Source organism: Grus americana, chromosome 2 (genome assembly GCF_028858705.1).
Source record: "Grus americana isolate bGruAme1 chromosome 2, bGruAme1.mat, whole genome shotgun sequence".
NCBI classification, from domain to species: Eukaryota; Metazoa; Chordata; class Aves; order Gruiformes; family Gruidae; genus Grus; species Grus americana.
In genome coordinates this window covers 24,963,667-24,990,258 of record NC_072853.1, presented here as the reverse complement: position 1 = coordinate 24,990,258, position 26,592 = coordinate 24,963,667, and the positions used below count along the sequence as shown (strand labels likewise).

The following is a 26,592-nucleotide window of genomic DNA, read 5'->3' as shown; positions in this document are numbered from 1 at the left end:
GGAAAGAAACACATTAAGAGTCCAGAATGCTATAATTACATTTGGTTTTTATACAAAAATCATGAATGTATTTATAGAAAGGAGAGGAGGTATTACATTAATCAAGTAAAATGTGTTTAGAAGTTCTGTTGAAGGTTAATATGTATCTCCTAGTGAGCCAGAGGAGAACACATTAAGCTTCGTAAACTGATCGTTGATTAGACTGACGTCAGTGAAAATGCAATTAGTCTTATATATTCCTGGACATATGGAACGGATGTTGCAAAATAGCCAGGAATTAATTTCCTTGATTGCTTTCTTCTTCTCTGGTTTTATTGTGAGGCTCATACTTTGACTGTAAAACTCTGGAAGTTTAAAGTGGCCAAGGCTTGAAAATGCACATGGGAGTTTCTGTGCTGTTCTGCATCTGGGCTGGAGGTTTAAAGCCTCAAATCTCCAAACAGCAGAATAGGAAGAGAAAAACCACACTCGTTGCTGAAGGTGCGAGAGAGTGCCACTGGTCAATCTGAGGTAGTGAATCTGCCAGGAAGGCACCACCGAAGAAATAATCTGGGCTTGAGCCTAAGCGCACTGTTCCCGGACCTCCTGTGGGTTTGCTGTCTTTCAGATGTCCGCAATCAGCTCTGACCACCGTCATCCCGGTCCTCTGCCTTAGGAGAGCTTTTTAGGAGGCTGTTTTTCATTTTATTGCTGGCTTGTGCTGAGCAAGGTCTTGTTCTGTTGGGAGATATATTAAGCTACTAAAACCAGACAGAACAAATGCTTTTGGCAGAAACACAGTTCTGTGGGAGATTTTCACCTTGTGCAGGTGCATTTTCCAGCTGTGAAACAGCTGTGCCCAGATAAATCCGATACATATGATCATGTTGTTTACTGTTTCAGTAATTATCTGTACTGTACCGTCCTTTGTGGTGTGCCCACTTGTTCCTTGCATAACTAAATTGCTGCCCTGGGTTGCAGAGGATGCAGTTTACTACTGACAGCTCTTGCATGGCTTCTGTGGATATTGCCAGTGGTGACTACGTAAGAATAGTAGATCAAAGGTTTTATGTGTTTTGGTGGTTTTTTTGGTTTGGTTTGAGGGGGTTGGTTTGTTTGGTTTTGTTTGGTTTTTTAATTACATGGGCATATGTGGCTTGCTGTCAAAAGTTGGGGCACGCTCCTCTCGCCAGTGCAGTAACACATGTCCAAAGAGGCTAGAAGTCAGCCTGAGCACAGACGGTGTCATGGGCTGGTGTGGGTAAGACTTGCTAGCTGCTGGCCAGGGCCAGCTGCCTTGGGCAAGCCAGCCCAGGTACTCAACTGCTCGGTTACAGCTGCATTGACTGGCCCATCCTCTGTCATGAGCCCGCACTAAGGTTCAGACCCATGGGAGCTGCTATAACTCACATCAACAACGACAATTCCACAGGTCTAACCTCAACCTTTCAGACGCACCTGCAAGACTCAAAAATCAATTTTTGGTAGTCAAGGACAAATCCCAACCAACCAGTTGAACAACTCTTTTTCTAATAAGGTTTTAATGCTTACCAATTCTTTGCTAGCTCTCCACAGCATCCTGAAATGAGATGTGCTTTAGTAGAAATTGTGAGTCGGTCTGGCAACGTTATAAGTTGAACACAGGTATATGATTATATTTCCCCAAGTCTGGGCAGAAGACTTCAGCAATCATTTTCAGGACATTGCTCAGAAACAGGTTCAACTTCCTTTAAATGCAATGCTTTTAACAAAGAATCCGCTGACAAATTTGCATATAAATACCCTATTTCCTTAAACCATGACAGGACTAAGATTAAGTATATAACAAATTAAACTCTATCTCTAGGGAAGCAGAAACCTCCAGTGTACATCCTGCACAGTCTGTCCATCTAATTTTTCTTTTATAAATTTAGTCATTACCATATTTCATTAGTAACAGACCTCTTGTGGTTTGGGGTTTAGGACTGTTGAAAGGCTGGCAGTAGGCAGTAGTTGAGTCATTTGTATAGAAGAGTGCTGATAAATTATGCTGGACTTCCTATATCAATTTATTCAGTATAGCCCTTAAAGCTCAATGCTTAGTGTCATTAAAATAATCAAAGTTGAGTTTATATATAAAGTCTGATTAAAATATTTTACATAGCTTTCTATTACATACTCTCCATAATATGCACTCTGTAATATGCTCATCTGAGCCTGCCGGGATCATTCTTTGACTTCTCATGAGTAATTTGGAAAAATAAGCAACAGGAATTGCAGACTCTATCCTGTCTTCTCCACATAAAGAACATAAAAACTTAATTGCTACTTCTGATCTGACCAATGCCCCCCCTCTTCTGGTGCAGTATTTCAGATAGCAGCCAGAAACATATGCTTTGAGAAACCACACAGGGAAGTAAGAAAGAACAACTTGTACAGGGAAGCCATTTTCTTTTATTCTACTATTATTTTAAGGTTGGGAAATAATCTGAAGCATGAAGATTTATATTTTGTTTTTAAGATGCTTTGTAATATGACTAAGCACTTACATTTCATGATTAAACAGCTCATCCTTTTCTGCATTTCTCCAACCTTTTGGCTTCAGTAATAACGTGTGATAATGACTTTCACTGGTAAAAGGGGTGAAGGATTTCCTTTAACCCAACTCTACGTGGCCGTCTTTCTGTTTCCCTTCAGACCGTTACGTTTCATTGGGTGAAAAGATAACTAAGTGTTGGGGGGGTTTCCTTCCTTGGACCATTCATTATTTTGTGTATCACTAACACATCTGCAGCTTGTTTCCCAGCGTTGGAGAGTTGAAACATTTTCACTAGCATGAGGTAGAAGGCTTACACAGCAGAAAAAAAAAAAAAAAGCGCTATCTACTCTGACAGCCAGGGTTGTCCTGCTCCCTATTTCCTAGGAGTTCAAGCCACTGACTGAGGTGTGCTCAGATGTAGCTGCTGGGTTCTACACGCCCAGGTGAGGGGGAAGGTGACTGAATCGTTGCCATAAGATCTGTAAAGAAACTTGGGCACAGAGGGGAGGATGCCTTGTTCCTTCGCACGTCTCTGCAGCAGTCAGACTGCTGTAAAAACTTTACTTCTAAAATGGCCTCCGTTTCCTCTTCAATCAGAATTTAGAAAAAAAAAACCCAAACCAAAACCAACCAAACAAAAAAAACCCCACTTTGCCTAAGAGAGAGAGAACAGATAGAAAAATCCGCCTATACATGGCAATAGATCATAAAGCTTAACTCATCATCAATGCTAACAAAGAAGTTGACAGTGCAAATCTACCCTGAGCTGTTGTGTTAAACCCTTAATTTGACATTTTTTTAATTTTGTAGGGTTCTTTTGTCCTCTTGATGAACAGAAGTTTTCTTTCTTTTTTTAATATCTACTATGCTAAAAGAAAAAAACAAGAAAAATGTGAAGTACATGCCTAGTGGGAAGGCACCAGTAGATGGAGAGAATTAGGGATTTTGAATTACCTTAACTATTTATTTTCCATACATTCCTTCTTTTACTAACAGTAATACTGACTTCCAATGCCAAAGTATTATAATATATGTACAGACTTCTGATGTTAGCTTAGTTTCAAGAAGTAAAACAGTTTAAGATTGTTTCTATGGAGAACAAACACTTAGTCATACATGTTCCTTGAGTTTTTTGAAGGGGGATGGAGGGTAAGGGGGTTTTGCTTGAGACTTTCTTCAGTTTTATAAAAAACATTTAGGATTTTTAACTAGCAAAATTAATGTCAGCAAATTGCTTCAATAGTATCTCTGTAGAGGGCAACAAATTAAACCCTGCCAGTTTTGTGGGTTTTTAAAAATACGTTAGAATTGTGTTTGCCAGTTCAAAACCTGGCCAAGGTTTAGGAGCCTTGGTCAGCAACACCCCGACATGGCTCACCGTTCAAAGTCCTCAGAGAAATCTGCTGTTGTTTGCTGCTGACTCACAACCATTTTGTTCAGAAACATCATCTCCTCTTTCATCTGGTCGCTCATACTGTGTCAAGTATGGGACTACAGAGTAAACAGCAGTGATGTTTTTGGTAACTAGCTGCCCATATCAAACCCAGCATTATAATTCATGAATACGGATTACAGAAAGTTGGGGCACTAACCCAGAAAGACTGTGTTTTCATTAAATCTATTTTTTTCAAAGTTTATCTTTGCAGTTTTCTGTTTTTCTCCCCTTATCTAAAAGTATGGCAGTTTTATACCCAACTATTACTGAGGTGTTCCCTGTCATTAAACCAGGTCTCTGGAACTGCAAAGGATCCCCGACAGGGAGCACAGGCGGTGAGTTGGTTCTCCACCAACGCAGAAACTTAAGGACTGTGCTTAAGTGGATCTCTCTTGCGTTCACTGAGGCTGAAAACAGACCCAGAAGTAAGAGTGTGCACGCATCTTTCACCACATAGAAAACATCCAGACAGTTATATGCATGGATTCAGTTATAAATTGAACCCTCAATAAAAATAAAGCTAGAGGCTTTTCCTTACTTCTTCCTATAAATACAAGGAACTCTCTTCACTGTGTTGGAACTGTAACAGAATAATTGTAGAGGGGACCCTGTGGAGTTCGATAGAAACATCAGTGTATTTTTAATGCATTGCATTGAGTTAAAGTAAGCTTAATATTTCCTCTTCTGAACCCCTTTATCAGAGCAATTTTATTTCATCTCTTGACTGGAAGCTGGAGGAAGGCAGGGAAAAATTAAGCCATTGTAACTCCTGACAGTTCTTTTAGTATTTACAGACATCTACGTAAGTTGCTGGGCTGAGCATTTCTCTGTCTGAGTTAGGAATCAGCAAAAGATCTGTGTTAATGGCATGCTCTTAGGAACTATGGGAACTAATTTTATTTTAGATAAGCTGGGATAGATACCATGCAGCTGCACTTTTGCGAAGGGGCTGAAATAATAGTGGTACTCATTTTCTCATCACCTGTTGATGCAATGGTTCCTGACACCTTCTCTCCTCTGCATTTTATCTCCATGGGTCACCAGAGTTCTCTGCTGGTCTCTGGAACAAACGATGTGGAAAAGAAGACAAAACGAACTCATTGGTGGCAGAGGTCTGAAATCTTAGTGCATTGTATATTTTCTAGATGCTGGATGCTGTCTGTGGAAGACATGCACTTGCTTCTTTGCGTCCTAAACGCTGCACGTTCCCTCCAGCAGAGCTGCCTCACATCGTACATAAGCTGCTGGTTCTTTATCACGGTACAGATGGAAGCAGCAGCAGTGGCTGAGGTGACGGTCCTACTCTCAGCATGTGCTGCCTTTCTCCCTCGTGCCTGTGTGAACCTTCTCTTGAATGGTTGTTGCTCTTTAAAATATCTCCTACTCAAATTTGAAATTGTGTTTTGTGAGCCCAGAGCAGGAAATCCAAGTAATGCTCCAATATTTGGACTAGCTATCTCCTCCATAATATTTCCAGTTTTTCCTTTTTCATGATACATTCTGGGATCTCTACAAAGCAGTTATTTTCCTCCTCTACACTGATGAGAAGGTTGATATATTCCATCTGGTTGCCAGAGAAGCAAGATTTGGGGATTTTTAAAATTATTATTTTATTTCTGTATCAGGATAAGAGGACAGTTGGGCATTTCCAGGACTTTCTGTGGGGTCTTTGTCCAATCTCTTGTTAGAGCTCTCTGGGTACCATCCTGCAGGGGCTGAGCCCAGGTGCAGAACTGGGGGCTGGTAATGGGGTCCATCAACAGCCCCCAACATGGCAGGTGATGAACCAAGGCCAGGGGCCATCCAGGGGCCCCACCAGGAGCAAAAGGGGACAAGACCAAGGACACAAGTGAGGCCAAGCTACGACATGCATTCAAGTCCATCCAGGAAGCACGGCTGGAGACCGGCACTCCTGTGGTGCCACTGGGGCAGGGATTGATGAATCCAGGCTGAGCTGAAGTGGGGTCCTGGACCATGGGCAGGGGTGGGGGGAGGCCCACGGTGGGGCTGGGCAGGGGCAATAAGGCCTGTTAGTGCTCCCAGGGCCCCTCTCCCATAACTCTGGGTAGCACTGTGGCCGTAACCAGCAGCGGGACCCAGTGGCCACAGTTTTGACTTGATAGTGCAAAATCTTGGACTTTATTCTTACCGCTGAACACCACCCACTGCATATTCATGAACATGTTTCTCTTTCTCCATCCATAAAAGGAGAACGACATATCTTATTGGGAAAGTATAGGGCTTAGTTGCCTACTGCAACTTTGCCTAATGAAAATGCTGTCTAAGCACTGTTAATTACTCATTACATTATTTGTTGCTGAAGGAATGTAAAACATCTTGAAGGAAACGTTGGCCCTATTGAGAGAGAAAAAAAACTCCTTTGCTTTTCCTAGAACAGAGATTTCAACTCTCATACCAACTGCATATATCAACAGGCAATCACTTCATGCTCTTGTCCTTGATTCTGTGCCCTTGGAAGATGCTACATCAGTAAGTTTTTAGGCACATTAAAATTATGCACTAAAGCATTTTTCAAAAGTCAACAGTCACATCACATTCAAAACAAAAGAAACACCCTAACAAATACAATACACCCAACTGTGCACACATTTCTTCTCGGCGAAAAAGGGTGAGCAAATAGACACATGGTGTGTTTCACTGGCGCTGCTGGTAGCACGGTTGGAAGGTGCTCAGACATCATTATGAGGATCTCAAGAGAACAACCTGATAGAACAGAAAAGTAATGCACTAAAGAGCAGTAGAGAGATTCCTACTGACCGCAGCAGACTTCAGATCAGGCAAACACAATCTGTGTCTTGTGCAGAGACTTAAGGGCAATGCTGACAAACACATAAGCTGAATCTGGACGTATCCATATGGAGAAAATAGAGTGCCTAGGTCAGTATTTTATGAATCTTCCTGACTATATCTGTACAAAAGATTAAACTTGTATGCCTTTAAAATAGCAACACTATATACGTTTATAGTTTCTGATTGCTTGGTTATTTTGAGTACTCCTCTTAAGTAACATATATTTATGGCTGGCATACGTCCTCTAGCTTTCCACAAAAGAGTATAAAGCAAGAAGTGTATTGCAATATAAAGTTATATATAATGTTAAAAATTAAAAGGATTTGTAGGATATAACTTTGAATCTTGACAGTCATCTGATCTGTCTTCAAAGTCAAGACAGGACCATCTATGGCTACAGCACTCCCAACACAAACTGTTCTATAAAAAATGCAGTAATGAAGATCTCTAACCCCCTCCAGACAATCTCTTCTGCTGTCTTCTTGTTCATATTGTTCAGCAAGCTGCATAACCCAAATTTCCTTTTGCTGTAATTTAAATCTGTTGCTTTACTTATCTCCCAGTGGATCTGGAGAAAAGTCTATTGCCTCTTCCTTTTCCTCACCTTTCTGCTTATAAAAGACTGAGAGCATCTCCCTCCTCCTTCTGCTCACTAAACTAAATTTTTTTCCCTGTCAGCCACCCACAATTTCCAGATGTCTGATCACCCTCTGTTCTGTTGCAGGATCCTCCCCAGGGTTTTTCTTGGTACATTTTAGGACTTTGAACTGGACCCTTTCCGCAGACACCCTGTGGAGGGCGAGAAGGAGGATGACTTGTGTGTCTGTTACCCAGGTTTCTGCAGTACTGCCCACCACCATGCAGCTGCAAAGATGAGCTCATGGGATGGCACTGAGGCACGTTCAGTTTATTCACTCTCATACCCAGACCCCTTTCTGAGGAACTGTTACTTACTCAGTTATTTCTCCTCTTGTCCTTCTGCAGTTTGTCACAAATGTGATGCTCTATGCTTATTCATACTGACTTGTGCTCTGTTGTCTGAATTCTGCCATAGTTGGTCAATATCTTTTTAATCTTATCTCCTAAAGTGCTTACAGCTTGGCATTGTCTGCAAATTAAAGAAAGATACAAGTCACGTGTGATTTGAAATACCAAATCTTTCAATGATGTTGGAAAACCCTAATCAATATATCTTCCGTGCTGGTTGTGAATGCTTGACAGCTGTTCTCTCATTACAACTATCCAGCTGTTTGTGCACTCACCTTCCTGCACTTTCAATCAAATTAGGCTTTCCTGGCTCATTTATGAGAACCTCATAATGTCAAAAGGCTTGCTAAGTTGCAAAGATATGATATCTACTGCTTTTTCCCTGTCCACAAGTCGTCTTAGCCTGTCAGAGAAGGAAAATAGCATGAATTAATTATGGTTTGTCCTTGACAAGCCCATGGTGATTGTTGGTTATGACCATACAAATTTGAAGTGCTAACAGGGAGAATGTTTCATTATCAGTTCTTGTGTTTATTTTAATTTTAAATCTCACAATCTAGCTAGAAATTCTTTATATGGCCTTCCTGCTTTGTAAAGGAATAAACTGTGTTTGCTCTTTCACCATCTTGTGAACTCAGTCTCCTCTCAACAGTTTTATAAAGATCATTGCTAGCAGATCTGGTATCAGCTAAACTGGATTGAATTTGCCTATCAAAAAGCATTTATCTTACCCAAGATAATCTCTAGCCTGTTCATGCCTTATTATAGCCTGTGTTCCTACACCTTTATGTTGCTGTTAGTAACCTGTGATCAGATTAGGATGACTCCAAAGTGAAAACCAAAGCAGCAAAATCTGTCTTTTCCAGCATACTCTATTATCAGCTTTCTTTTCTCCATTTCCCTGTTCATCAATTATCTTCCTAGTTTTGCAGAATAATCTTTTAGGCAGGCTGCATTATTTCATGCTGAGCAATCTTCTTTTCTGCAATTAGCCCTCTCCACTTCAAAGTGATATGGGCATTTTGTTCAGATTTGTTTTAAAATACAGATCTTGGCTACCTCTGTGTTCCTCTCGCAGCTGATACTTGACAATCCGCTCCTACTGAATCGCTCAATACTATACTCTTGCATTTAAGTTACTTATTCCATTTCATAGCCAAGGTCTCAGTGTGTGTGAATGTCTCTCTGTGCCATATGGCACAGGAACCTGCGCATCAGCCATTGGGCTCAGACTGCCACCTACTCCTGTCCCTCAGGGCCCCCTGAAGTAGCAGCTCATGTGAATCAGCTCATCACTCGCGGCCTTTTAAAATTCAGCGTCTTCCAGCAAATCAGCTCCTCTTTAATCATCTAGGAATTTCACGGGGCCTATCCCCAATTTCAGACCTGCCATGCTAATAATCCTTGACTATAACACTCATTTGTAATAGTCTCAAAATGATTGCTTTTAATTAATTTTAGTTTTTGCAACAGAACAAACTGAAGTGGATGTACTAACATGTTTTATAATCTGAAAGAGCAATGGTAGCTTGTCTGATGGTGTGGCAGAGTTGGAATGAAAAGGGGTAATCCAAGTTTCATTTTCCTGCCGCCATTTGGGGAAGAAATAGGTCCTGTTTACACAAACCCTGAGAAACTAATTGTAGTGTTAGTTAAATACTACAGTTGTACAGCTGGAAAACAGTGTCTGACATAGTTGGCACAGACTGTGGTGGGTGTATCCTGCCCAGAGGTTTTTCATGGATTGCTTTCCCAGCCTGACCCTTTTCCCTTTTTCCTCCCTGTAGATTATCAATTCGGTGGTATTGCTGATTCTGCTGAGCGCCCTGACCGATCCTGACCAGTACCACCTAACCAGTGCTGAATTAGGGGGCGAATTTGAATTTATGGATGATGCCAGTAAGTACAAGATGCCTAAATAACTAAAATTCATGGCTCCAGCATTCATGTAACTATCCCATAGTTTCAGTAATTATTGTTCTTTAATTATTGCTTCACTTTAGTATCTTACAGATGCATTTTTATTGTGAAAAGTGTGTTCATGGCACAGTCCAAACTGGTTACCTATTAGTAACCTTACCTGGTACCTATTAGTAAACCAGCTGCTCTGCTGTGCCCTGGCTTGGCAGGGGCAGAGCCAACCCTGGCATGGAGATGTTATCCCTGAGCATGACGCTGAAAGCCCCAGGGGGATTTTGCAAGACACGGGGAGATACAGAGTCTCTGCACTTCCCAGCACCATGTCCCCTAGCGCCTGCACATGCAGAAGAACTCATGCTGTTATTTCAGTAACCGGCTGACTGCGTTCATTCACGTTGTACATGTGTACACCCCCGCCATGTGCACATGGCATAACTTGCACAAACCTGTTGTAATAGATGCAAGCATACATATTAACTGTATAGTCACAGGCGTATTAGCGATAACACGGGGCTGCTTCCTTCTCTCTCCAAGGGCATCATAGACAATCTTCAATGCAGTTTCAGGGAGGGATGAGCCAGGCCATTTATGTCTTCTGCAAAAACCTTCTGCCCTTTGCAAATGTTTCTTTCTTCCATGACTGTATCAAATTGTTTGGTGGTATTTGGTTTGTTGATTTGCTTTAACCGTTTAATTTATATCTAGAAAAGTTTTCCCTCAATGTGGTTTTGATAAAAATGTCTGTTTATTTTCATTTCTGCTCGCAAGATTGTTGTGTTCAACGTTTCTCTCAGTAATCTGAAACAAGGTCTCCTACTAGTTACGCTGGTGTCTTGCTGCTCAGAATCACGCCCATCCACAGCAAAAGGCTCTAAGTCCTTTCCTCATTCCTACTGAAGTCAATAAAAACACCAGCAGGAAAAGGGATAGCCCCACACGTGAGAAAAATAATTGCACCCATGGTGGGTCAGAGCTGCTGGGTATCAGCTAAGGGATGCTTATTTCCACAAGCTCTTTAGTGCAGATATGCCTTGAGGGTCTACATTTAATTAATCATAAGGGGTAATAGCTACTTTATTGTGTCTTCATTGAAAAACCACCTACAACTTTTGACTAAAAATCTTTTTACATAACTGGATTTAAGAAAGTAAGGACCATAGTAGATACAGATGGGCTCCTAGCTGATTCTGACATATTAAAACTGACTGCCTTGTCCTAATTCTCAGAGATTAACCTTGGTAATGACTGTCTGTCAGTGTGGTTTTATATAGCCGACATCAGAGGCCTGCCAGTGCCCAAGGCTTTAAAATAGTAATTCTGTTTTGTAATGCAATAGCTGTCAGATCAAGTACATTGGGGATTTCCATCTACACTTGAAAATTGTATTTTCTATATTTTTTTTATCAAGGCTTCTGAAGTGAACCCTGCAAGACTGTAAAAGGATGGCTTGTGGGCCAAGCGACCTCATTTCCATTTGGTAAAGGGAACATTTCACAGGCAGTTAAATTACGAATGAACATTTGAATTAATGTCTCCTTTTATTCTTTGGCTCCCTCCAGTTTAATGCCTTACTGAGTAAAGGCAGCTGAATCAAGCGACTGGCTTTTATAGTTACTGGAAATAGCTGGCAGGAGATTTTTTTTTTTTCTTTTTTTCTTTTTTTCTTTAAGTATGACTATATTTGTTCAAATCTGAGGAAATTATTTCTTACGAGGTAAAACATCAGACAAACTTCCCCGTGCTGTTCTCTTGTCCTACTTTTATTTGTCTTTATTGAAGAAATTTTTCCCAGGTTAGCTGCATGTGCTGAAATTCTTAGTTGTGAAACCATGTGTATGAAATACAGGAAAATACATCAATTTTTATGCTAATGAAGATCCCAAGGTTGTTTTCTATATGTACTTGTGTTGACAAATAATAATGATGGAAATACTCATAGCCGTTATTCTCATTACTACTTTTGATGCTCCTATCAATAGCAAAAAAAAAAAAAAAAAAAAAAAAGAGACATAGACTTTGTATGTCAGATTGTCACTCCCTTTCCCTCCCTCCTCAAATAGGCTCCTTGATAAAAGATCTGAAAATATTAGCTGGAAATAAACTTATCGGCTAATTCACAGTAGTGGAATTATGGCTAACCTGAAGTTAATGACAGATTTCCCTTGACTTCCAAGAAACCAGGATTCCCTCAATATTTGTATTCACATTTATTTCTGGCTGTGCTCAGGCCTGGTTTATGGAGAATTTTCAACTTTTTCTTCCAACAGTGGGAAAAATTCCCACCACGTGCAGAGCCAGAGCCAGTCTACTGCAAACTGCTTGAAAATGCCAGTGCAGCATCAGTTCTTCTGCAAATGGCTGCTCAGCCTTAATTTCAGGATTTAGCTTGGTTCCCAGGGCGTTACCAGAGGCTCCAAAATGCCTGTTTGATTAAGCAGAGGAAGGATTTACCTGAGCACTTAGGAAAAGCCATAGGTTATAGCTTTTCCATTCTATTCTAGAAAAGGAAACAAGGGGGAAAAAAAGTCTGCCAAGACTTGCCACGCAGCAGATGGAGGTACTGGAAGACACCAGTGTGTGTGGTTTGGCTGGCTCTCCGAGACGTACATCTGTGAGCCGGGGGAAACGCTGGGCTTCCTCCTGTGCTGGATATTCAGCTGAGCCCATGTAGTCCCATCTTTCTTTTTATTATTTCCTTAGGACCTGAGGGGGTTTGTGAACTAGAAGCTGGACTAGGAAAAATTAGAAATGTGTGAGCTGCTCAGTGTTACACTGCTGCTGATAAAAGACTGGTAATCTCCAGGCCGGAGATGGAAAAGCCCTATAAATCATTTTGACTTCCCAGAGGGTTTCACCTGAGCCTCCTGCTCAGCTTCTCCAGATACACAGACCATGATCCTGACATGTCAACAGCCCAAACAAGCAGTGAGTGTTGCTTGGGTTTATTTACTGCCTTCACAGTGTCACAGATGTGTGTGACACTTCATAAGCCGTATAACAACAAGGACTGAAATCCTATGTGTGCCCTATAGAAAACGGTGGGAACTTTGACACCAAAGTCAGCAACTCAGGCCAAAATCCGCCTGTGTCCCTGCTCTGGGACGGGCAGACGAGACAAGCAGCAGTCTCGGGGCAGGGCGGGATAATGTGACAGTCTCCCTGCCAAACGTGACATGCATCCAGGGCTTAGAAAGATTAATTCAAATAGAAACAATTTAATAAAGAAACCTACAAACAGCAGGCTTGGACTTCTCTTAGGGGATAAAGGGAAGTGGTAGAGTAGGTACCGTTCCCACCCCAATCCATCAACACCACCCAGGATAGCATGAGCCCCATATCACAGGGAGGGGGAAAAAACAGGATCCCTGCTGCAGCACAGCATACTCAGGGCTGCGTCTTCCCCTCTAGCCTTATCCTCTGAAATAAATGAGCTGGGCTCAAAGGTGCAGAAAACTCTTTCCTTCTCATTGGCCTCCTTCCTTTGCCAGAGCGAAAATACCACTGCCGCATGGGTTGTGACCCAGGGGGCTGCATGGCGGCCGGCAGCAGTGGCACCGAGCTTGCACAAGCAGCTTGGAGGAGAGAGCGAGGCAGTAATCCTTAGCTGGCCGTAAGGAGGCCAGGCTGCTGGATAAATAAGGCTAGGAGGGGGGGCAAAACTGCCTGAGGATTGCAGGCTGCTGATCAGCAGCTTTCTGGGCCCTGGCTGTCAGAGCTGTGAGCCAGCGATTAACTCCAGGGCTGGGGCAGGTGATGAGCTGGAGGATTTGAGGTCTCCATCACTCCACACAGGTCGTGGCTCAGGGACTGGCCTCGCTGGCTGTTCCTCCCTGTCCCCGCAGCGCCCACCACCAGCCTCCTCTGCAAGAAGAGAGGGGAAGGCAAGGAAATGTTTGTGAGATGGGTTCGAGGGAGCTCCAGCTGCAGAGCTTGCTGTGCATGCAAGCACCCCATGGCAGGAGCTCTGCTCAGCCCCAGTAGTATCTTCTCCCTGATGCAGCAGGAAGGTAGGATCTCACTGCAAGGTATAAGAAGGAAAACACCTAACTGGTTTCTTTAAATTCAGGCAGAAAACTCAAAAAGCCGTCTAGGACAATAGGCTGTATAACCACTGCAGTGGTTCAAGTACAGCCCTTCTAGCCATGAGTGCCATGGAAAGTACAGCATGGGTGGAAAAAAAATTCACACACCCCTCTTAGCTTCTCATTTAATGTGCTACATATCTAGTTTCATTCTGATTAATTGAAGCCGACATGGCTCAAAAAAACCCAATGAAGCCTTAAATGAGAAAGAACCAGCTTGAGCCAACTAGGACTTGGCACAGCGAAGCACAGCTAGAGAGACACCGGAGATGGGGAGCATGAGTGTGTCAGACCAGAGCTTCAATGTCAAGTTTATCGCAGTTTGCTAGGCTCTGGCTCTGAACCAGTACTGCTGCGATCACGAGCAAAGCAAGGCCTGTGACTGCTGCGTCTGCTGCAGATGACAATGACAGCAGCTTCCCCTCGGGTACAGGTGACTGGGCTTAAGAACGGACAGAATAAATACATGAGCAGTGCCTTCAAACTGATGGTTAAAATAAAAATGTTGATCCAAGAGCCTCTTTTACAAGAAGTTCAACTGAGGTTAGTGGCTACAGGCAGCCATTTCCACTTCTTTTCTTTCATCACCTCGATTGTACCTGGTCTATTCAAAAATCGTTTTGATCTCACAGGATGTACGCGAGCAGCCAGAGTAAATGCCCACACAGTCAAGAGTGTCTGAAGAGGCTGCAGTACCTTTTGTTAGTACAGGTTTGTTTTGTGGGTGCTTCTTCCTCTTGAGGGCAGAATTCAGATCACCTCTAACAGGCACAGCACAGCCTTTCAGCTCCTGGAAAGCTGGAGACTGGTCATGGCAATGCAGCTCAGACGCCTGCACTGGACGCCTAGATTCTCTACACAAAGAGGAGAAGGAGGTGCCTCTGAAGAGCAATTTGGGATGCCCCGAGATGTCACCCCCTTCTGAATTCTGAGCGGGGAGCCCAGCTGCCCCCCCATGGCGTTTCCAGGTACCCACAAGCCGAGCTGTATAAAGCCACCGGGCAGGAAGCAGTGAGCACAGGGGTGCACCTAACCTCAGCGCCGAGTGCTGCTGCCTCTCTTGGGTCAGACCTGCTTATTTTGACAATATGACAAAGACTCAAGCATTTGTGTGAGTAAGGACATCTGGACTCCAGGCCCTTATCAGACTACAGTGGTTTAAAAGTGCTCCTCCAAGTGCCCAGGAGAGGGGCCCCATCCATTAAATTAGGAAGTAGTCTGCAATAGGGCTTATTCTGTTGCATTTGAGTCCCTGTGCAATCACAGGGACAAAATTTGGGGGCAAGAGTGAGAGAGCAAGAGTCCTGAAATCCAGGACACAGACAGTGTCCTTGAAAAGGGGAGACCTGGGTTCCTAAGTCCTTAATCCTGCTGTTGGTAGGCATGGTACCCGAGGAGCCTGCAGCCATACGTACGTAAGCACTCTCCAGAGACACTCTCATCAGCCAGCAACAGTTTCCTCGTGCTCATTTTTCTGCCAGCTTCACAAGTCTCAGGTTCCTCTCTGCATCAAGGGCCAGCAGAAATTTGGATTAGTGCCGGCAGGAACTCTGCGCTAGTGCAAGGTTTGTGTTCCCTCAGGGGGAGGAGGATCTGGGTCCTTTGTCTTCTACATGGATGATCGTACTGGTAGGCTGGAAAAAATTACAGACAAGACTTAGTGCCCGTCCTTCCTCTTCAGCCATGACCTGGGTGAACCTGCACTGCTGCCTGGTGGCAGTAGGTGAGACCTGTCCACAGCTACCAGATCAGGACCTTTCAGGGACTTTGATGCAGGCCCCAGAACTCCTACCCAGAACCTCACTTTGATGCAGCCAGGGAGGTGGAGGGACTGTCCCTTGCTGTGCTTGTCATGTGCTGGAGTTAGAGGTTGTGGCAAGTCTGTGATCGAATGGAGGCATTCAAAGTGTGAAGAAGTGTGAAGGCATCTTCACACCTTGAATGCCTCCAAAGTCAGGCAGTGATGGGTAGTGAACACCCTGAACACCATCATGTATTTGTGTGTTTCAAGTCCATCAAACGTCTCATCAAGGCAGGTAGTTTAAATGCACCTGTTGACAGCAATGTGAACAGCAGGTATGTCACAGAGACCCACAGAGCTGGGTTCTCTGAAGTCATGTCCTACATACCTCACATCTTCTCTCCTCTGTGCACTGGCTTAGCCTCAGAAGAGTAGTTGCAATGCTCAGTTGCACTGCCAAACTCGCTGTAAGGTCGGGTTCACAAATATGCTTCTGGTATCCTGACTTTGGCCTGTAATGATAGCAAGGGAGGTACATAGGAAAAGACCAAACATATGTAATTCTTTCTCCCAGGATCTCCTTCCAGCTTTTAGTGGCTTAGGAACTTCTTAAATCTAATGAAAAGTTAATTGAAAGCTGAGCAGCAATAGAAGAAAAAGATGGGAGTCCCGTAATTACTCCAATCAAAACCTTAAAGAATATTTTGCTTCCTTTACCACTTCACCTTTCCTGACAGTTATACATCTTCATTAATAACCTGTATATCTCTGTAGTATTCTTGGTTGAAATGAAAATTTCCAATATGATATTTCTGTTCTAAATTGCCTCTATCTGCCAGTTTTGCTTTTAAAAATTCATTTCTCCTTTTCCAAAGTTTTTTAGAGATAAGTGAACAATGGTATAGAGCAGCTATTAGTGCAGAAACAATCTGTAGTGCAGAAAAGCAGACAGACACTTTCTGACTACAGATAGCACCACCAGCAGTATAGTCTTCTAGTCAACTCTGCTCCTGATTTTTAAAAATCCTCAGAAAAATTAAACCATTTATGGCATCTCCACAACCTCACAGAGGCTGCAGAGTCTTGCGCAGTGTAATCACTGACTGTGCTTCTCCTGTTTAGGAGGTTTCCCACAAGAGCCAGAGATTTCCTCCAGCAATAGCTGAATGATGCACCTGCCCTCATCTCCACCTCACTTCCCACTCTGCCCTTCAAATGCCCTGCATGAGGCAGATGGCAAAATAACCGAACCAAGCTCCGAATTTATTTGCAATCATTTTGATGTGTTTCTCTTCCAGATATGTGCATTGCCACGGCAATTTCTCTTCTTATGATTCTGATCTGTGCAATGGCTACATATGGCGCGTATAAGGTAATTCATTGTATTCAGTGAAGACACAAATCAAGTGAACTATACAACTCTAGAAAAAAAAACAAAGAAAATTGCTTTCTAACAATTTCTTGTTTAGTTATTTAGCTGAAAACTGAGGTGGGGGGGTACGGGGCGGGTGGGGCTGGGAAGTCAAAGAGACAGCAGAACTGATTGCTCAGATCAGTGGTACCCCAGGGCCCCGTGCTGCAGGCAGGAAGACCGCCCACTTCTGTTGACTGACTGCAGTTTCAAATATGAGTAAGCTCTGGGCAAGCTGTGAATTCAGAGAACTGAATCTTGTTCCTACCAAAGTTAAGGGAATTTTTTCCCATTCGCCTCCCAAGCCTGTGGTTTGTCCCAATATTAATCCTATTAGTTAAGGGGAAAACTGTCATGTGGTTTCTAAATGTCCTAGTATAATGAGTTGTGGGACTTAACAGCTCACATATTACTGCAGTTCAGCAGCCAAGCTAGCTTGGCCAACCCTTTTGGCTGCATGTCATATTTCTTTTAGCTGATTTAACAAGTTCTTTTCTCTTATGGCTTCATGAAATGTAATGCATTGTGTCAAATATTCCTTCGATTTTAGTGCAGAAAGACATACATCCTTCTATTTTAGCTTGTGGCTGATGAGTTCTTATTTTCTTTTCAGCAACATGCAGCTTGGATCATTCCTTTCTTCTGCTATCAGATCTTTGACTTTGCTCTCAACACGTTGGTTGCCATCAGTGTACTCGTCTACCCCAGCACAATTCAGGACTACCTCCGCCAGCTGGTAAGTCACTTGATGCTCACAAGCCTTTGGGGGAAAAAAACCGCCTGCGCAAGGTGCGCAGTTTGTCCTGTATTTCTAGCCAACATTTTCCTGTTAACTTCCTATGCAGTCCTCAAAAAGTCCTCTCAGTCCTCACTAGTCTGTATTCAACATCCTTGCAAGGTTACATTACTAACTTATTACAATATTTGTACAGAGCTCTGCAATTTTGCAATGTTGTGGAAGCTCTCAGCACCACTTCATTTAGAATGAGACTCATATTGCAAGACATAGATAATAAGTAATTGCTTTTGGATTCAGAGTTATTGTGTTCATATCCAGTGGCTTATTTCTGGTGCTATTTCAAGGATATTTTGTTGCTCCTTTTAATTTATTGGTGGCTTTAACACAGATTTCATTAGGCAGGAGTTTGAGTCAATGTAGGTTTGTTTTTGCTAGAAAACATCAATGGATTCTGTTTTAGGGACAAATAGAGACTGCCTTCTTGCCATGGTCTACTTTGGCCAAGCATCCATAACTCGTCGCTATGATTTTAACCTAGAAGGCAGCTAAAACAACCACACAGCCCCTCACTCACTTCCCCCCCACCAGTGGGATGAGGGAGAGAATCAGGAAAAAAAAGTAAAACTCATGGGTTGAGATAAAGACAGCTTAATGTGACAGAAAAGGAAGATAATAACAACAACAATAATAATAATAACAATAACAGCAATAACAATAATAACAATAATGATAAAAGAATATACAAAACAAGTGATGCACAGCACAATTGCTCACCACCTGCAGACCACTGATGCCCAGCTGGTTCCCAATCTGTGATCTAAACCCCCAGCCAGCTTCCCCCAAGTTATATACTGAGCATGACATCATACGGTATGGAATATCCCTTTGGCCAAGTTGAGTCAGCTGTCCTGGCTGTGTCCTCTTCCAGCTTCTTGTGCACCGTGAGCCTCCTCACTGGTGGGGCAGTACGAGAAGCTGAAAAGTCCTTGACCTAGTGTAAACAGTGCATAGCAACAGCCAAAATATCAGTGTTTTGTCAACATTATTCTCAGCCTAAATCCAAAACACAGCACCATACCAGCAACTAGGAAGAAAATTCTCTCTATATCTCAGTCGAAACCAGGACACCAGCATTGTGCAAGCTTACAGGATGTGATTGCAACCACCTACAGCAAAAACAAGAGCCCACCAGCCTCTGACTCATCGCAGTACTTTGGCCGTGTCCGACAAGGTTCGGGTGGAGTTGCAGAGCTCTGGAGAAGCTAATGCTGCTTCTGTCTCTGAAAATCTGCCTAGAGAACCTGAATACAGATTAGCTTGGCTGTGAACTTTGTTATGTGGATGGAAAACTAGCTAGGGCAATATAAATAACAGGTAATGAGAAACAGCAGGCAGATAAGTAGCCACACAAATCTGCAGGAAGAGGCGATGTGTCAAGCCAGCAGGAGCTGGGATGCATCAGGGGCCTGTTATCCTTTGCCTTATTTAACAGCCGCCTGCATTCATGGCTGATGCTACGCTGGAAGAGAAGCTGAGGAATAATTCAAGAGGTTCTCAGAGATACAAGTGGAAAAGAGAAAATTATGGCCATAGCTCGGCGAGTGCTGGAAGCTGGCACTGCCGCTGCCTGGAGCCCTCCTGCCCATCCTTCGCCTGCAGTACCTTGCTTCCGCATCGGTGCCAGCCCCGTTCTTGTGGCAGCACAAGCGTCTGTGTGACTGCAGGACCTCCCCGCGTTCCCAGAGCATGAGTTGTAACCAGGTTTTACTCTGTCTTAGTTGCTGTACAAGAATGTGAGGGGATGGGAGCAGGCTGGGAGCTGTGCACCAAAAAGCTCCTGTTCTTGAGCTGAAAACCTGGTGCCGCATCTGAGGCTGGCTCACCAGGAGGGCAAAGAGCAGCTGATTTTCCAAAAATGTCTGCTGAAACATCACTGTTGTTCCTGCAGATAAAAAAACAGCAGGCCCTTCTGTAGCAGAAATACAAGGAGCAGGCCTTGGAAGGTATTGAGAACGATGCAGCAGAGCACTTTGTGAGCCGCGTTGCTGCTGTGGAGTGTTAAAACCTCTGGTTGCACACATCTTTGTCTTGCTGTTGTAAATCATTTTCTGGACTGGTAATGAAATGCTGCAAGACTTCAGAAGTGCTAAACTGTCAATGCTCAAAAGGGCAAGGGGGATTTCCAGGATAATTACAGGCTGATTAGCCTGACATTGCTACCAAGCAGAATAATAACAGAAGTGCTGAGAGGACAGTCAATTGATAAAGGATTAGACCAGAGGAATATGATTAATGACTGCCAGCACAGTTTCACGGAAAATCAGTCCTGTGGGCAAACTCATTTTCTTTCACTGACAAGATTACTGACTTTGGCAATAAAGATGGGCAGGGGCATAATAGACTTTCACAAGACGTTTGACTTCGCAGCATGATGCACAGAGCAAAAATAAAGCACTAGATCGATAAAGGATGTATCAAATGGATTAGGAGAGGTTAGCTGGCAGGCTGCAAAGGGTCATGGTCAAGCCAATCATCTCCCAATGAGTTTCTATTTTGGGTAGAGGAAGGTCTCTAGGAATCAGCAGTTGATTTCATGCTCTTCCTGAGTTCCATTAATAACCTTGGTACCCAAGAGGCCATTCACAAAGGCTAACGTCAGCCTTGGGAGAGCTTCCCCAGCCCCACTGTCTAGAGGGATTGAGTCCTCTAGCAGGAGGTTGCAAGCAGAAGCCTAATCTAGCTGTCCTGTGTCATCCTCTGCAAGACCCTGTCCCTGCGTTGCCCAAAGTGAGCACACCTCTGCATTTCCCAGAGGCAGTACTTGTGATGTTTCCCAGCAAAATCACTTCTAATAACACCCGTGGCTGACACAGAGATTAATGAAGATGTAAATAACACTAAGGACGGAGCCATTAATGAGTGAGCTAGACTGACTGAGTTCAGTCATTAATGTGTGCTACATTGCTAAATGCCAAGAAATGTGAAAACATGAGCAGTACAGATGAGCATACAGTATGGCAACTGTACCTGGGATGCAGTGACTCTGTAAGCAGTCTAGGGAACTAAGTGCCAAATCAAGAGTCCCCAGGTTTCCAAAAGCTGCTCATGGGGTTTGTGGACAAAATAACCCATCAATGAATAGTAATGGAGAGGAGACTTCCCTTCTCAATCAGTGACAGAGGTTTTATCTGTCTCGTATTGGTCATAAAGAACAATGCTTAAAAGTCAGAGAACATGCAGAAAACTTCCTCCAAAAACTATATAAAAGCTGGATACACTGCAGTATGGTGAGAGACAATCAGCTTTTCCTGCTTCATTTACGAAGAAAGGACACCAAGAAGCGATGCCGTTAGAGTTTTCATACGCAGAATAATGCGGTATTGAAAGGCTTTTAAATTAGATGAGAGGCATAATATAATGAGTAGCTAAAAGCTAGTCCAAGTTAAGTTCATTTAGAAACAAGATGTCATTTCTATTTTGTCATTCACAGTGGAGATCAGTGATTGGCAAAAACTACCAAAAGCTGTGATGAATTTTGTACGGTTAATGATATCACCTGTTCAACAAAGTTTTGAAGCTGTTTTGAAGCTGTTCTGCATCCGCTTTGAAGCTGTTTATGCCTCCGTGTCTTAGCTATGGTCCCAAGCACAAGTGGCTCAGCAGGAAGCCCTCGTGCCCTTACCTGGAAGGGCCACATCAGTTGGCAAAAGGTTGTTGCATTTGGTTCAGAGCAAATAGACTCTGTCTGAGGGGGCAAAAGTGAAAGGGAGAGGTGAAGATCACATCAGATATTCGGACACACGACAAGATGAAACCAAAAACAAGCTTTTCAAATTTTTAGCAATAATGCCATCAATGCAATGCTAGCGCTCAAATATGGTTAAGCAGGCTCGTACCCACGAACTCGTTTCCCTGCCTTTTAATACTACACATAGGTTTGTCATCTCAAACGCCACATTTAGAACAAGACTGCAGTTAATACCCTTGTCCCCGTAGGTGAGATCTGAGTCATGCCAGTTGGGTGTGATCCCTCCTGATGATTTATAAATAAGCCCTAGCGTCATCTTGCCCCCACCCCCTTCGCAGAGGTCTGCCAAGGTAGGCAGAAAGCAAGGGTTATGTTGCTCCCTGGCATTCCTTCAGTTTTTGTTCCTCTAAAACCACTTTGAATTGGGGGAACAATATTTTAGGGAGTACAGCTCCATAAGGGAAATGAAAAATTCCAATCATTCTTCAAATTCATTATTGAATATCTGGAAGAAGGGATGCATTAGGTAATGGAATATATTTGGCAGTCTCAGAAGAATTCTATTTTTTTATTATTGCTCTATGTTTTTTACTATTTCTACTTCCCTACGCTAGTATCTGGAACTATTTTATCTATTCACTTTGGTGCACATCTTCCAGATTTCAGTCTATCAGCGGTGAACTGCAAGCTACTGTGAAACCCTCCATGCACTTGTAGCAGGATGATAAATGAGTACCTATCAATAGAGTAGGCAGAGCCTTAGCCGAAAATGTTGCAACTGTAAAATACAGAACATTGTGTTCACAGGCTATTTGGTAACGTCAGCCTATACTGGCTGCTTCTTTCGGAGTGTCTGTGGAAACTTTTTGTTGCCTTTTAATACCCAGTTGCACACAGGTGTGCCACTTAATTCCCATAAATTGCAAGAGCATCTCAGCATGAAGGGTCATGTAGAATAAGCAGATGTTACAAATCTAGCATTTGAAATGTTTTATGGCAATGACATCTGATATAACTTTCTAAGGGTTATGTCGGACACCTTGGTCATTATCACTGTCACCAGAAAAACAAAAACCTTCACATACAGTAAATCAAGTATGTGTAAAACAAAAATCGTTTTGGTTCTTGGAGCAGTAGTGGTCTAAAGCAATTTGACCTAAAGCATATTTTTTCTCTTTAGCCCCACTAAATCTTTGATATATGGGCTTTCTAAAGCCTTCAAATTAAACACTTCATCTTCTGTCATCTGATAACAGTATACAAAATGAATTGAAGCAGAGCTGCAGAACAGGATAGTCTGCAACTGAGTTATGCAAACTTGTTTCTTATTAAAGTACAGAACTATTACAGTTCATCTAAAGGAAATTTCAAAGATATTAACTAGCTTTACTATGGGACTATCTGCAATGCTGCTAACAATTCAGGTGGTATCAGTCATGCTTTTAAATCCTAAGGGAAATGTCTAGAGAACATAAAAGAGATTAAACCTAAAGAAATTCTTATAAACTAAAGCTTAGTAAGGGAATATTCTTTCTGACACTTTTAATGCCATTTTAAAATTCCAAAGAAGAAGTACTACTAACTTCATAGCAGAGCTTTAAAAATTCTACAGACACATTACTGTTTTCTTTAAATTTTGTAAGATTCAGATACTCAGAGGATTGTAACTGTTGAATGAGAATCCACACCATCTTTTAAAGAGGAGTTTTTGTGGTCCAAGGGGAAGGAAAATGTGAAAGATTATGCAAATGGGCTGAGGGAATGAGAAAGGGCTTCAGCTTTGGACTTTTTATTCTTCTTGTGCATTTGTACAATGTCGATACAGTAGAAATATACTTTCCATGCAAGTATTAGATTATTTTTATGTGTCTAATAGAGCTTTGCTATGTATAGACAGTATTCTTTTTTTATAAATTAAAAGTTTACCAGGTATATTATTATGTATGCAGTCCTCTCTGTGTCCACAACAAAGTTATAAATGACACTTTAATTCTGACTTTAGTGTGCTGGTGCCACACCACTACAACTACCTCTTGTTTGTATAGAAAATTTCATCATGTCCTGCTGCAAAATCACAGAATGACAGAATTACAGAATGGTTTGGGTTGGAAGGCACTTTAAAGGTCATCTAGTCCAACCCCCCTGCAATGAGCAGGGACATCTTCAACTAGATCAGGTTGCTCAGAGCCCCGTCCAACCTGACCTCACTCCTGTATTTTCAACAACAAGCTTGACTTTCCCACCCAGCGATATTTCAGTCTCAGCTTCATCAAACCTTGCACAACATTTGACACTGAGCTTTTCCCAGAAGTTGCAGCAGAGGTGCTCAGGGCCTTCCCAGCAGCAGGATTTCAGCTACTGGTCTCCCCACAGGAGAACAAACCCCCAGCACAGGAGCAGGATTTCTCTTCCCACATCAGTGCTTATCACTGCAGTTGGTGGAGGGCAATGGGTGTTTGATTCATCTGAGACGCTGTTGTTACCTGTTTTCCATGGGAATGAACAAAACTTTGGGAGCAGCTGCTGTCCTGGGCAGACCCTAAGGGACACTTGATGGCACCAGCTCCATAGTGGTGCCTGCACTAGGCGAGCCTGGAGCCAACTGCGATGTTTCCCATCATCTTTCCTGCTTCTTTCCCAAAAGCTGCAGGTTTCATGAATTGCTTTTCCTACTGCACTGAAGAGGTTTGTAGTTATCAGTCCAGATTAGGTGGCTCATAGGTCAGCCTGGGCAAGCCAGCATTAAACGCCTTCTGGTCAGCAGGTGCCACCAGCTGGTTAGCAAACACCAGGAGCTTCTTCCACACTGACCCGCTGCCCCTGGGCTATTCATCACAGTCCCAAAAGCTTTTTCTCCCATACAGCAAGCTGGGAAGCCCCAGGTAGGGGAAGCTTTAGTTTTCATGCCCCACACCAAGATCTCCTGGACATCTGTGGGTGGGATGACCATTGTGTGGGTGCAGCACCCACCGCCTCACTGGGGTTTGCTTGTACCTCATATCTCTTCAGGACAGAAACCCATAAAGCTGAGCATGAAGGGGACAAAACGCAGTGTTTTTTCCTCACACTCTCTCCTGGCTTGTGGCTTTCAGTGCTGAATTACCATCCTTTCACCTGAAACACAGATGATGTCAGGGAGGGCCCAGCGCTGCTCTGCGGCACATGCTGCTCCCAGATTTGGCCACGGCATATGTTCCTGCTCTTCAAGGTAGTGTGACCTTTCTTGGTCATTTTCCCCCCCTTCTCTTGCCCCTGTGCAAATCCCAGCGGAGTTGACATCTGGAAACAGGCCATTAGGTCATGGCCAAGACCACGACCCCATCTTTAACCAGCTCCCCGAAAACCAGAGCACAGGAGGACCAAAGCCTCGCTAGGAGTTTTTATTACATTCACAAACTAGTTTGTCTAGTTTTTTAATGGTCAGTGCTAAAAAAACTGTTTTGGTGCAGTTTTACTGTAACTGTCCTTGACTGTCTGGACTTTCTAACCATGTGCATGGCCTCCCTCCTGCAAGCAGGAGGGCAGGCTGTGGCATTAATACTTAAATTTTCTGCATATAAGGTTTCTGTTTATTTTTCAGTGCATCTTTTCTTGGCATATATTCTTGCTTTCTTGGTCTCTGGGTGACCGCATCCACTATATTTAGCAATAACCTTCTGCAGAAAAAAAAAAAAAAGGCAGCAACTTATTGAATTATAGCAAGCCAGTTTCCTACAAAAGCTGTACCTCAACAAAGATGATAACATGATAAAAACTTCAGCCATGAAATTCAGTACAGGAACAGATACACTGCTGTCAAGAAGCGGATAATGTGCTTACGTAACATTTATCTGCAAAGGGTTGCAGCTGCTGTTGATGTTAACCACTCTGAACAGTTCATGGAAGCACTAAATAAAGAGCTATTCTCGCTAGCAGCTGTCTGAAAAAAGGAGAATTTCCTGATGCAGTGGGCTGTGTTCTGGTATAAAGGGTATTAAGGGGTTACTCTGGATTTACACCATCATCGCCAAGAATACAGTTATAGCTCGGTCTAGTTAATTGTCCTGACAAGGATGCAGAACTGGCCTGGTTAAGTAATTAGACCTGTAAGGAAAGAGGGGGTTGTGCGTGGAAGGAGCTAATGCATTCAGTTATAATGAGCTACTGTTGCAGCGGCACTATCTTTTCTGGAGAACAGCTCTGTCTGTGAACAAAGGTTTATTCTGACTGTAACAGGAACTTGTGCCTTGTGATATTTCAAAACGATTTGGAACATTTATTTTAAAGAGTGTGTTTTCTTCAAGCAATAACAAATATAGTAAAACATTTTTAGAGGTTGTTTTTCAGCCAGTGATCCTAAAGTGTGTCATGATTGTAAATCACTAGAGCCTACCCTAAGTAGGAAGATTAATTTTGTCACCTCCATTTCATGTATGAGATAAGAGAAGGACCTGGAGCACATTTTGGTTTGAAATCATGCCATTGCCCCCCTGTAGCACCCATGCCTCCACGGGGCATGCACTCAGGCAGCAGCACTAACAAGTGCTCCTGGGAGAAGAAGTCCAAATTTAGCCAAAATAAGATGGAGCAGAATAGACCCAATGTCTTTTGAGCAAATATTTAGGTGAAAGGATCAAGCTGTCCAGCTTTTCCTGCTTTGACTTTCTGGAAGGAAAGCAACCAGTGCCAGTACAAGATAATGATTAGTTAATAAGTATAGGACTCGCCTGCCGTTGCCCAAGGTGGCAGATTTCCTGCTGCAAAGCTCCCAGAGAAAAGTCCTTTGCCAGTTTGTGTCAGATACAAACCCAATGTGCACAGAGGAGAAGACAGCCCGCACCACATACAAAGCAAACAGCAAACCCCTCAGCCCTCCGGTGAACATTTGGCAGCTGAGTCTTTGCAATGCCTGTTCCAGCCAAACTTACTGAAAGTGGTTATTGGTGCAGAGAGCTCCCGATTTAGTAGCTCACAGCAAGTTTTGTAAGCTGTTAATTATAGAGTGCACTAATTGAATGGCTCTTAAATGACTCGTGAGATGAACTTACAGTGTTTTGCTTATTTTTGTTTATGCAGCCCACCAATTTTCCCTACAAGGAAGAGATCATGTCTGTAAACCCTACGTGTCTGGTTGTGATTATCCTCCTTTTCATAAGCATCATTTTGGCTTTTAAGGTAAGCGCATTACTGTTTATAAAGTCTACCCTTGGCCATGGGTGGAATGTCCCTTGCTGGGAGGCCT

At 43.0% G+C, this 26,592-nt stretch overlaps 1 protein-coding gene and 1 long non-coding RNA gene across 2 annotated transcripts in view; one reads left to right on the top strand and one right to left on the bottom strand.

The window, feature by feature from the left end:
* Positions 1-26,592, top strand: part of LAPTM4B (lysosomal protein transmembrane 4 beta) — a 60,458-nt gene that overhangs the window by 7,124 nt on the left and 26,742 nt on the right. Inside the window, exons 2-5 of the mRNA XM_054814857.1 lie at positions 9,518-9,629; positions 16,772-16,845; positions 17,498-17,620; positions 26,427-26,525. Of these exons, the coding sequence (XP_054670832.1) occupies positions 9,518-9,629; positions 16,772-16,845; positions 17,498-17,620; positions 26,427-26,525 (408 nt within the window). The remainder of the gene's footprint in view (positions 1-9,517; positions 9,630-16,771; positions 16,846-17,497; positions 17,621-26,426; positions 26,526-26,592) is intronic.
* LOC129202310 (uncharacterized) lies at positions 3-15,964 on the bottom strand. Its single transcript, XR_008575677.1, has 3 exons — positions 15,862-15,964; positions 15,148-15,366; positions 3-717 (listed from the first exon to the last, which is right to left on the bottom strand). It is a non-coding gene; the product is annotated as an uncharacterized LOC129202310 (long non-coding RNA).